We start from the raw sequence: 13,291 nt of genomic DNA, 5'->3' as shown, positions 1-13,291 counted from the left end.
GACCGAGAAAGAAAAAGAACAGGATAAAAATAGCCAATGTGGCTCTGAAGAGCATTTTGCCTATAAGCCCCTTTCCCTGCATACTGTCCTCCCTCCCTTCTCTTCTGCCTGTCCCAGGCCTTTGCATTAATCAGATTAGCCAGTGTTAAACAAGGCTCTTCTAATTACTTTCTAATACTGTGAACTGGACTAAATTACTGAAAAATGTTTCTGCCTAAATTAGAATACAATAGGATTGACTTTTTAAATATTTGCTTTAGTCCTGCTGATACATGCAAGCATCACAGACAACAGCTGTCTTCAGCCATGGGAATCCAGGCAGCAGAGGAGAAGCTCCTCTGCTCCTACCCATCTATGTCCCGGTTCGTGAACACAAGACAACCTTGGCTGATCACCTAAGAAACAGAATGCAGTGTCAAAATTAACCTGGTTTCTTCCTCATCTTGCTATGAATTGAGAAACAGAGAAGGAATTTAATTTAAAAAAATGTTTTAAGTGCTGGCTATAAAAATACATAGCAGCATCCAGAATGCCAACTCAAACTTGCTAATTTATCCAAATGAAACAATCATTATCACACTATCACTGAAGACAACTTACTACACTTTTGAAAAGCACTTACTCAAAAAAAGAGTGGGGTTGGTTGTTTTATTTTTAGTTGGTATCCAAATCAAATCCCTGTAAAATGCTGTAAAAAGGGAGGCTCTTAAGAGAAAGGGAAGGTTTAACTTATCTATTCCCACACTCATCCGGTAATGTGCGTACATGTAAACCATCCTGTAATTTATCAAAAGACACTACACAATGACATCACAACTCTGTAGCCTGCATCATTTCTCTTTCTCTGTATTCCTGATTAATAGTCAACTATCCCAGAAGGACCCAGTTTCACTGGAGACTTAAAAGGAAACACACTGACTAGGAAGCTGTACAAGGACCAGCCTATGAAAATCACCAGCACAGCACCCAAAGTGTCACAGCACTGCAAACACACTCGAGCAGCTGAATCAGGACTCAGGTACTGGCACAGGCAGTGAACATTTTGTCCTGAAATCAGCAGCATGTGGCTCCGAAAAACACTTATGGCTGGCTCTGTTATCCGCTAGGACTAAAGACAGGAGAGATCGCAGGAACCAGAGTCTTCCTTCCACTTGTGCTGCTTGAGGCCAGTAAAATGCAGACTTTTGCAAGGAAGCCAACAGGAATCCATGGTGCCACAAGAAACTTGGACAACTAATGAAATAATGCTAAAAAATAGAATAATATTCCAAGTTTTCACATGATACTCTGCCCCTTTCTCCTTCCACCTCTCTCCAGAACCACCAACTCACAGAAATTAAAAAAACAAAAACCAGAAAAACTGCATCTATTTTATGTTTTTCTTCCTCTCTAATTATGGGCTAAATAATAGCACAATTCATTACAGAAAAGGGGAAAAAATGACATTAACGTATTTCAAAAACACATGAAGCAAAAAGAAATTAAACAGCCCTAATTAAACACCGTGTTAAGGAACTTTTCAGCTATGCTATGACTAATTTAAAGAGGAGATGACACTTTTCTAGTGGTGTTTCAATTTTTTTTAATCACTACAAGTATGCAGCCTTCGTTCCATCCCTGAAGTGTTAAACACAGTTTACTAACCAATATGATGAAAGATACAAGCATCTCCAGAGTTCTTCATAGCTGAATCACTAATAATTTAGAAGAGCAATAAACCTAACTGTAGCTTTCATAAAACATTAATTAGAAAGACTGAGAACACATCTGTTGCTTTTGTTACATCTTCCCCCCTTTTGGGTTCAGCTGTCTTTCCCCCGTGCTCTTTTAAACTCTTCTCAGGTTCTCAGGACTGCTCTTCTCATGAAGTCTTTCTGCTTCCTCACACCTCCCTCCTCGTTTCCTCCGTGTATTGATTCCTCCTCTGGCAGCTGTTACTATCAACACATGACACACGAACACACACACACACACTATCCCACCACACTGCCAGCACCCAGCAGGCAGGAGGACCTGGACCCACTAACTAATGAAAACAACTTGCATGTTAAAACTTCAACTGTGTTAGTTGTACCTACACACACTCAACGTAAATAACACAACAAATCTGCTGTGAAGAAGACCAAACTGATTAAGTATTGTACAAGAACAACTGAGCTTTACAATTCACAAGCAGGAGAGAGACGGAGTGGAGGCAGTTTAGAGTGAACACAGGCATTCTATCCCTTGTCCATTGTGAATTTCTGCAATTCCTTGGCAGGCTGTGGAAGGCTGGGAGGAAACTGTGATCATGACGGTTCCCAGTTAGTCCTGAGAAAAGGGCTTAAAATGCAGTGGCCTGCTCATAACACCAGGCTGTGCATAAGCAAGATATCCTTTGACCTCATCTCCAAGCCACTGGCAATGGCCTGATCAACAGAAGGCAAATTACTCCATGCAGTCTTTAGCATTGTATAGACTGCAGGAAACTCATACAGAAGTTTCAGGTGGCCAAGCTTAAAAGTGGTATTTAATACCTTTATTCTGAAAGAGAAGGCAAGATGTTTGGGATACATCTCATTTAACTTCTTATGACTACAACTTATGTATTACCAGGTGAGGTGGCCACTCTATCAGGGTAGCATTGCACCTCTGCATTCAAACACAGGACATTTAAGGTCCCTGTTCTTTTCTACCAACAATAATCTCAGCTCTGGATGCTTCTGTTCAGAGAAATCCCATCACAGCTGTCACCAAGCCACCATTTTTGGCCTAAACGAGGTCCCATGCGGTTCCTTCTTTCACCATCGCTGCCTGGGCTCACACTTTCTTAAGCACTAATATCCCATTTCTGCAGTAAGGAAACTTTGATTTAATGTAGTATTTACCTGGCTCCTCACCAGTGCCTGTGCTCTCACACTGCCTGAGCTCTTTGCAGACTAGGCTGAGTTTATGTTTTACAGAACAAAGCAAGATGATGTAACACACATAAGGTCAGATAAGGCATCCGAAGCAGATTCAAGATGAGAAATAAGAGAACCAGTCTGGCATCTAAAGAAAGTTTTTGTGACTTCACATTTCTCTCTAACCATGAGCAAAAGGAGATAACCCAAAACAAAAAGACACATTAAAAAACCACTCAACTACAAAATAGTAAACACCCCCACTTAATAACAGCTCGGCAAAATCAAGTTATGCTATTAATTCACAAGTCCAAAACATCTCATGTGTGACAACAATATTTTCCTGCTTTCATGATAGTATTATAGTACACGTAGAAAATAAATCTTACATGAAAAGCAAATAAAATTATACAGAATTTCTGCACGTACTCCAGTAGGAGAAAGGCTGAGGTTAATGTTACATTTTTTAAAAAGCATGCACTGAACTAATCAAAAACATGCATTTCACTGCTAAGTGAGTCACAAGAACCTACCTATACTTTAAAATAAACTGCCATAGATGCTTAACAAAAGGTCTGGCAATTCTTCTCTACAGAGGCACCCATCTATTTACATCTGGGAGTGCTGCCAACAGAACAGCTACCAAAAACTTCAAAAGGTTCACATCATGAATAGCAAGCCGCTGGCCAAAGGATTTTATGATATGACCAGCTGTGTAACACCATATTGAATTATAGACACTCTGCCCCCCAAAAATGCACAGAAAGGACACTAAACCCATTAAAAAGCTGAAAGAGAAACCTCAATTCTTTAAACTAATGTTTTCCACAGGAAAGTATTTTTAACGGGGGGAAAAAATCCCCAAAACTGTAACACCGGACTTCTTTAAGAACAAATCTAAGCAGCTGTGCCCATCAAGGCTGCTTCAAGACCAGTGAACTCCTCTAGCTGAAATCCCAGCCAGAGCTCAGCTGCTTTGTGATCAGAACATTCTGCTTGAATAAATGGCTCCCCTAAACTCGCTTGGGGAGAGACATGAGTCAACAGAGGAAGAGAGGGATAATGTTTCTGTTGACAAACATTTAACAACTGGCAACAGACAGTAGGAAACGGAGACAAACGAAAGCTTGCCAAATAAAGTTATGCTGGAGGAACAAGGCTCCTTTTTGGAGCAACAGTGCAACTCTGCACAGATCCCAGAAAAATATCTGAACACAACTAAAATAAAAAAGCTACAGTTGTTGAAGAATGAGGCTGCTAATCCTAATATTTGTGGTGACGTTTTTCCCTGCCAACCAGAACGGGTCAGAACTCCTCCGAATCAAATTACTGCACATCCTTTGCCAAAGAGTCTGGTTTTGGTCTCAGTAGTCATCCACGTCTCAGTGTTCACACAAGCCCTTCTGAGCTACATGAGCAATTTTTTCCCCTCATCTTACAACATTTCTGTAGAAAGCTTGCCAAAGCATATGTAGCATCTTGGTCAGATTCCTTATTCAGGCAAGCCAGGACCTTCGCTGTCTGCTTACGTCCTGGAAATTCAGTTCTCATGAAAGCGCTAACAAAACTTGACTGCCGTATTAAGTGAGAACAAATATTCCTCTCCAAGCGCTTATTGCTGTTCCAACTTCCAGCCTCCCCGACCGCTACACAAGACCCAGAGGGAGCCAAAAGCAGCGTCCCTCCGTCCTCCGGAGAAGAGCGGGGCTGAGGAGCGCCCGTCGCCCCGGCCGGAGTTTCCACTCGAGCTCCAGCTCCCTCCTCTCCCGGGCTGCCCCGTGGGCAGCCGCCCGCCCGGCGCCACGGCCACCGCCGGACCCGTCCTTACCGCAGCACTTTGCCCACCGCCTGCAGGACCATCTTGCAGCTTAGTCCGGGCTTGGGACTCTGGGCGAGCACGGGCCGTTCACCGGGGAGGCTGCAGTGATCCCCCACCATGGTACGGCGGTGCGGAGCGGAGCAGCGACCGTGGCTCGCTCGGCCCGGGCTCCCCGCCGCTGTCCCGGCCGCCCGCCCCCGCCGGCCCGGCCCCGCCAATGGCGCTGGGGGCGGGAGGTGCCGCGGCTCCTCCGCCCGCCCCGCCCCGCCCGGCCCCGGCCCGGCGCGGCCCCGAACCGGCCCGAGCAGGGCCCTGCGCCGCCCCCGGCACGGGCAGCGCGGCGCGGCCGCGTTACACAACGGCCGGGTAGTGCCGGCACGGGAGAGCCCGGCTGCCCAGCACCAATACAACCCTCTGCCCCTTCTTTTGGAGCCGGAAAATAAGCGAGGCAAAGTAGGACGGTGCCTGACGAGCAGGTTGCTGTCTGCACTACAGGCCCCGTCCGTAATGGGGGCAGGCTGGACTCCCGGTGAGAAACGGGAATAATGATGCCTTTTGTGAGCAAAGCTCGGCACTGCTCTCGGTACTCTGTGACGTGCAAGGGCATGGGCTACCCAAGAGCACAGCTACAGACGGTCTTACATAGCGGTCTTACATAGCGTATGGCAGCCCAGCAATGACATCAAGACCTTTACCAGAGACATTTAAACAGAAGAAGGGTGAAGAAGAAGAAAGCTATAAACAACATGACTTGCCATTGTGACCAGAGTTAAGAGCAAGCACGTGGGTAATGGTCCTCAGAGGATGAGGGATTAAGCAGTGTCCCAAACACAAGGCCCATTGTGACACACCTTCAGTTCTGCCTGGATAAACCACTTGGTCAAGAGTTTTCCTAACAGACCTTAGAAAGACACTGTATGTCCAGCTCCTTAGCCATGCTGCGTAACCAGTCCACACCCCTTTTGGACAGGCAGCTGTGGCCACAGGTTGCTGATGTAGCGTTTAGAGCCAGATCACAACAAAAATTGTGACAGGTGTGACATAATGTGACCTAGAACAGAAAGCCTGGAGGATATCACTTATTCTGACACACTGAAGCCTGGCCCATGACATTTCAGAGAAAACACTGGGTTTGCCATTTTACGTACACCTGCAACAGTGGCTGCAACTGGAAGGGGCAATTCCCCATTCAGGGTATACAGCCAGGCACTCCAGTTCATTTACTGAACAGACAGCTTCCCCTGTACACAGAAGACCAAGAGGCTTGCTGAATTCATCTTAGCACAATAGTGACATTGCTGCTGCCACCAACCCGACATCCCTTGGTCAAAGCAGGCAGCAATGTGGCTGCTGTTTGCACAAACCCAAGAAACTGCAGCCCCATGATGCAACCTGAAGGAAAAACGTGCTGCTGCTCAGTCCCAAAGCATCTACCCAGGCAGGGGTGTTTGTCAGCTATGCACCTTTAGTCGCATGTCCAAGTTAGGCCTCCCCACCCTTGTGAAGCAGGAGGTACTTTGATTCCCACTGTACAAGCAATCCACTTAAGATGGAGTTTTAATGACTTCACTGATAGCACACAGGAAGCCTGCAGCTCAGTTTTCCACACTGAATCCTGGTGCTTCATACAGGAGATAATCCAACCCGTGAAAAATCTGATGCTCTCCCAACCTTTTCCCCAAGTAAGAGCAACTTGTGACAGTAACATTACAATGCAAGAGTCCTGGCAAATGGAGGAAGGGCACCTGCCAAAAGGCCAGCTGCCTTCGCTTTGTCCACCAGTGAAATCTGCACAGAGAGAATTTTGTTGAAGAACCACCTTAAAAACAACAAGCCTGTGATATAAAGCAGCTTAAGTTTTAATAAAGTCTGTCTGTCCAAAGTAAATTAAAGAAAAATCCAGGGGTAAAACCAAAATAAATACAGCTCTGTGGTATTACATTTGTGTTAGGAAAGCTGGCCTCTCTGTGACTCTAACTGCAAAACAGTCGCTCTTCAGAGATGGAGGTTCAGTGATCTCCCACAGGCTGGGAACTGATCCTCTTCTGGTAAAACTGAAAGATCAACTGAAACACAACTTTAAAACCTGGTCACTTTTTAACTTTGATGCAAATAAATGGCCAATTTCTCTCTTCTGCTAGCTTCCACATCAACCCAGCATTTTTCTTTCCCTTTCCTCAACCATATGTCTCCGTGGCACCCTTTCCAGCCTTTTCTCCACCTATCAGTTTTCCTCTATTCAAGCAATATCCTTTGCTTTGATCAACTACGTGCTACAGTTTACCTGTAATACAGATTTTATGCAAGTTGTAGGAAATCCCAACATCTCTAAATAAATTTTAAATGCTTCAAAATAATAAAAATCAAGTCATTATAGGAAGCACAACTTAAGCATGCACACTTTATTTATACGGCACCAACATAAATCATTTAAACCCCATGTGCAGTACAGATTCTTACAACTTTGACAAGATTTAGAGCACACATGCAGACACAAATGGGTTTATTTGAGAGCTGCTTCATCCATAAAGAAGAGTACTCCATCTACAAGAAGTGTTTATTTGAACACAGCTGCTGGTCTGATCTCCACTTAGGCATATTCTGAAGGATGCATATCTACACTTCCTTAAGGGTGTGTCTGCAGCCATCTGAAATCCTGCCTATTTACATTCATCAGAAGCCTCTTTTTCACTTGTTTCCTCAACATCCTCTGAATGTAGTAACTGTCGGATCCAACCTTAGCCCAAGTGTGCTTCAGCACTGGTGAACTGCTTCTAGCATGTGCCTTACCCACCAGACAGGCAGAGCTGTGTATTGAAACTATCACTAAATGTCAACAGAAATACCTGTGAATGGATCTACAAACAGCTTCACCACTTGTATTGGGCCTACAGACACATCAGCAAAACAGTGACATCACCAGAGGCACAGAGGAAGGGCACAGCAGTGCTCTGGGAACAGGGGAGCCCCATTTCTCCTCACACATGACTACATGTCACAGCACACTGATGGAAAGCTTTCTACACTGATCCCAACTACCAAGCCAAGGAATAATATTTATAAATTTTATGAATAATGCTTTGTATTTATAATGTTGTTATAAGCAGCAGTTAACCATTATATACTTACTTACCCCTTTTACAGTTCCATAAAAAGTACATGTAAAGCAGCCACCATGGGGATGTATACTGGTACTTGGAGGTTGGCAAAGAAAGTGAGTTGTATTCAACCCAGACAAACAAACAATGTCATGGGGAAAAAAAGAAGAAATCATAACCATTATTTTGACTAAGGTACAATTCAGCATTTATATGCATAGAAATGAAGCCTTGTAACATCAGACTATAAAGTCCTGTTTTAAATTAAGCTTAAGTTTATTGTGTGTCCCTGCCTGACATATAACATGTCAATTTTGCAAGCTCATTAGCCCTTTTGTTTGACTTTAGTGTGCCCTGATACCACCTAGCCAAGTAACCTTTCCAGTTACTTCACAGGGTACCCCCAGGTCTCTGGAACAACTGAAAACCAGCAATGAGAACATTGCATCCTTTAGCTTGGCCCTAAGATGTATTTAGACCGAGATTACATTTACTCTCCATTTTGTCATCCTCACACAGCAGCAGATGGCACGAGCAGCTCTGCTCGGTATCAGCACTAAAGGCATGGATTTGGGACAGAAGACAGCCTGAAGACAAGTTGTCTCCGTTTCAGAAAGCAGTTTGGAGTGGTCAGAGTGAAGGGGGAAACAGATTTTAAAGGTATGCATTCAGCTCCACTCTTGCGATAATAGCAGGAGAAATAGGTCTTCCTGGCCACACAGGGTGTTGTGATACAAGCCTTATCAAAGTGGCCACACACACTGCAGAAAGTTTCTGCATAAAAGACTGAGCTTAAAAGCAGCACATTTGTAAGTGACAAGGTGCCTACATTTGCTGCTTTACTGAAAACTCTGAAAATAATGACAAGTCAGTGTCTATCCTGCAATCATCTTTGGCTTCATCAGTACTATGGATACTATGAGGTCTTTTTTTTGACAGGCAGAGAGCAAAAAAATGATGCACGATATTCTTACCTCATCCATAAGATGAGAAACAAACAATCATTTTCAGCATGAAGAGCAAATTAGCTCAAAATATCAGTAAAGCTTCATCAGGAACTCAAGAAAAATTATTAAGGCTTTTTAGAAAGGATACACAAAATGAGAAGAACCAAGGGTTTATCAAATAACACTGTAAAAAAAGAACAAAGGAAAAGGAAAGAGTGCTGCTGTATGTACCAAACAGAGAAATCGTGATCTCAAAGGTACTGTTTTTTCTGACAAGTGTGTAGGTGCATCTATTGTTCCAAAATCCCAAATGTCAAGTTCAGCCAGGTTCACCAAGTGTGTACAGATGAGAGCTGAAGAACATGAATGTGTTGAAGGAAGCAGCAATAGCAGCAGCTCAACAGGAGATACTCAATTCTACCAGCAGTGAACTAACACCTGAGCACTCCTAATAAAGGATGGGACGGTCACACTTAGACTTTACAGGAAGAGGTGATCTGAAATAGAGAAGAATTCATTTTTGTCACCTGCATTTCAGCCAGTCCTCCTGAGTCAGCCCACCCAAAATGACATAGACCCTCAGACACACACTGAAAGGACACTTGTTTCCTGTGCAGCTTTCAGGCAAGTTTGTGGCAAGTGGATTCTGAGTCAAAGAATTGCCATGGAGTTGGAGAGAAAACATCAGATTCAGACCTTAGTTTGTAGAAAACTTAGCCTGAAAACTTACCACTACATATAAAAATAATTTCTCTTATTACAAGTTATTATCCTGAATCCTAGGCAAGTTCTAATGTTATTTCATTCTGCTTAAAGCCTTCCTGCTTTTGACTGCAGAGGTTCTTTGCTTTCCGTACTAAGGTGTTGTCCATCATCCTACAGCACCCTGTTTCAGTGAGGATGAAGCAGTCCCTGTACAGTACCTTTCTCACATAGTCCATTCCAGTAGAGTAAAACACCACCAATGGCACAGCCTCAGGAGGCAGAGGGTTTTCCTCTTTCCAGTTTGCAAAACAATATACTTGGCACTACGATATACAGGAACAATAAACTGGAAAGTATTTGCAAATAAAGAGCACAAATCCATCACCCTCTCAAACTGTCTTTCATAGAGACAAAGTGTGACTTAGCAAAAGCCTAGTAATTGCTCCAGGTGACACTGGAGCTGGAGTGACATGCAACATCTATCTCAGCGAGGGTGAAATCCCTTTTTCTTCTTTCAGTGGGGATAAGGGTGAGAAGAAAACACAAACAACTGAAGGTGTGCCAGTGAAGCTAATAGATTTATCATTTTGAGTGCCCAGAAATGTCTTTCAACACATGCATCTCATCAAGTAAATCAAAGGAAGAAGCTTTAGTAGGCAGAGTACCTGCTGATGGGCTGCACGGGTGTTTACAGCACACTGTAAGGATTGAGATGCTGAATTTGTACCATTGCAGCTGCTGTTAGTTCCTTCCCAGAGATAATACAAGTGACAATTTCATCTCACATTTTACCATTCTTTTTTCTTCTTGCCCTAATTATAAAGCTTAGCTAGGCTGCACTCCAGGGAAGCATTAATGCAATATGCATTTGAAACAGCAAAGCTAAAATGAAAGACTCCTGTTCTTTTCTTTTCCTCCCCCAAATACACTGGACCTCAAGCTTCATATAAAGAGGGAAAACTTCTAAAACTTGGCTAAGAAGCTCTCCCCAGGGATTGTTTAACATATTCAGACCTACTTGCTACATATATACAGAACTCTCCCTGTAAGTTTTACAACACAACTCCTGTTTCCACAGACTTGGGTAAATATGGCATGGAAAATAAAATCCTAATTGCAAATTGGCACAAAACTCTAGGCTAAGGAGTCAAAGGTGTAATCAGCACAGGAAAGGAGGGAATCTGTGTCAGCACTGTTACTGGTCAGGACTATCTATGCTTGGGTGGGAAAGGCACAGAAGGAAAAAGGGGAGACGCTGGGAGTGAACTTGCAGAGTTTTCCCAGACAGATGGAGACACACTAAGGAAATAAAAGTTTCCCTCCTTTTTGGTGTTAAGAATGGCTTCATTTCAATATAGCAAATGATTTTATCGGGTAATGTCACATTTGGATGACAGCATAAGGAAAAAAACAATTAGTGAAATAAGCATGAAATTTATTCTATGAGATTTTTCCCCAGGCATGCATTACAAAATACAACACACAGCACTTACATTATGTAATGAGAAACTATTTGTTGTAATTCCTGGCATTTACAGAATAACTCCTTAGCTGCTACTTCTGAAGAGCAGGACCACAGAATCCAGAAGTCACAAAATTAACTTGGTTCACACCCAGACAAGTGCACATTTGCATTCCACACACAACTCAACACAGAGATGCTTCATCCAAGCTAATTTAATTTCTTAATACCGCTCAGGCCCAGCACAGGTCAGAGCAACAGGAGGCCAGCACAGATTTAGCCGTGTAAACAATGTCATAAAGTTCCTAACCTACAACCTGAAATAGTTCATATTTATTATCCTGGTGAAGACCTTTCCAGCAGGCATTCGGCAAATGCGTAAGTAAAAGCAGTATTTGCACTGGGGCAGCTCAGCCCAGAGGAGGGGCCACTTCCAGCTCAGCAGTAAAACCTGTTCGGTCAGCATGCGTGCCGAGGTGTGCACTGGAGATGGACACTGGGCTTCACACACAGACACCAAGGCTTTGGCACAGCTCAAGTTACACTGCTGTGTTTCAGAACAGTTGTGGAAGTAAAAGTGTGAAGATCTTGCCTTGGAGGAATCCTCAAACCTCACATACAGCTAAGTATTTCAAGGCATTTGAAAAAATTAGCAATTCTTATTCAGCATGTTAAATGAGAGATTTGCAAGTTTACTGGGAAAAATCCCTGAAGTTTTATAGGACAGTTTTTGACACTTTGCTATAGTAAAAACGTTGCACACAAGAACTCATAACACCCTCACAGCAGAGTCTTGGCTGTGCCTGCCAGCCTTGGCCTGCCAGAGAGCTCTGCTGCATGTGGGACATAAATACTTACGTAGGTATGGCCACACAAGACTGCACAGCATGAGTAGCCTGCTTGGTGTTTTCCTAAAACTTTTTACAAATATACAGCCAGTTTCCATGCTCTCATTTTCTGATAGAGACAACGGCTTCAGAGCCATTCACTTACCCATTTGATTTGAATACTTCGATGGTATAAAACTTCCAGGATTTTACAAAACCCAACATGATCATATGATCTTGAGACCAGCCCTCTCCTACAAATTCTGGACAGATTTGGACAAAGAGTGGCAGGATAATACACTATAAGGTTAAGGCTACGATACTTTTTTTTTTCAGGCTCTGCACTAATATATTCTGGAAGCGCACTGGCCTAGTTTAATGAGGAACTGGTAGAATAAAAAAAGCTTGTGTACATGGGATTGTTGATACACAGGGTTTTATCATGTTCCTTGTTTCTAACTAAGATTTCTTCAAAAGCAAGCTAAGCCACTGAGGGAAATCATGGCAGTAGTAAAAAAAAACTAAAAAAACACCCAAAAGAGGAAAATTTATGGAAAACATCACTTCTTTATACAAAGATAATACAAACCAGAAGTACTTGAATTCTCTCAAACCATCACAAGTTTCCTTTTTAGGCTCAGAATATTTGAGAGCTGTTTTTTTAAAAAAAACCTCCTGGAAGCCTACAAACGTCATGAAAGGGACTACTTATAACAGAATTGCCTTCCAAATTACAGCTAGATTATCACTTTACACAACACAAGTATTCTTATTACTGTGACATGCTTGCACTGCTGCGAACTCTGATTAAGAGACAAATCACAGATTACATCTTGAGGGAGAAACACTATAAAATAAAGGAAATTAACCCAACTCTCATCTGATCAAGGAAAAATTTAGAATGTACAGTGGAATAGCCCTGAGTTTAAGCCAATCATGGAGAAAGACATGGGTTTAAAAATAACACCATTAAGCACACGTCTGTCATTGAGCAACACTGCTGTATAGGAGGCTTTTCTGATGCTGTCTTGCTTAAAATCTCCATTTTGCCTAGAATTTGTTCTACGGCTGCATTTACACCTTTTCCCCCATAGTCCATTACAACACTTGAATGGATATTTATTTACTACGAAACAACAGCACTGGCTGACAGAAGAGCTTTGCTGTTCTGGTTAGACAACATTGCCATTTGTCATGTTTTAGTAATGCAGCAAGAAAATTGGCCTTGTCTGCTCTCAGACAAAAGAAAAGTCACACTTAAGGTACTGGATGGAAATTGAGGAAAGGATACTACTGTGTCTACCAAGACTATTCTGCATGAACTTTGCGAAAGAAGTCTGTTCCCCCATTCCACAGCCAAAACCAAAGAAATTACTATAATCTACGTTTTGCATTTCTTGCTTTGGCATACTTTTCCTAAACTACTTGCTTTCAGGACTTTGTCAATATCAATACGTACTGAGAGTACAGGATCAATGGGTAATACTGTCAAACTACCATCATTCCTACGTAGCTACTGAGAAATACCATTACTGCGAACATGGCAAAGAC

At 42.9% G+C, this 13,291-nt stretch overlaps 1 protein-coding gene across 4 annotated transcripts in view; it reads right to left on the bottom strand.

The window, feature by feature from the left end:
• MOB2 (MOB kinase activator 2) overlaps window positions 1–13,291 on the bottom strand; it is a 110,134-nt gene that overhangs the window by 25,215 nt on the left and 71,628 nt on the right. The window contains exon 1 of one of the 4 annotated variants that reach the window (XM_082283892.1): window positions 4,711–4,902. The exons of the other annotated variants lie outside the window; for them this stretch is intronic. Within the exon in view, the coding sequence (XP_082140018.1) occupies window positions 4,711–4,820 (110 nt within the window). The 5' untranslated portion in view covers window positions 4,821–4,902. Of the gene's footprint in view, window positions 1–4,710; window positions 4,903–13,291 lie in introns of those variants that run through there. 4 annotated transcript variants of the gene reach the window in all.

Source organism: Coloeus monedula, assembly GCF_965178545.1.
Source record: "Coloeus monedula genome assembly, chromosome: 6".
Lineage (NCBI taxonomy): Eukaryota > Metazoa > Chordata > Aves > Passeriformes > Corvidae > Coloeus > Coloeus monedula.
Note: the sequence above shows the minus strand (reverse complement) of the source record. Positions and strands in the feature narration are given on the sequence as shown.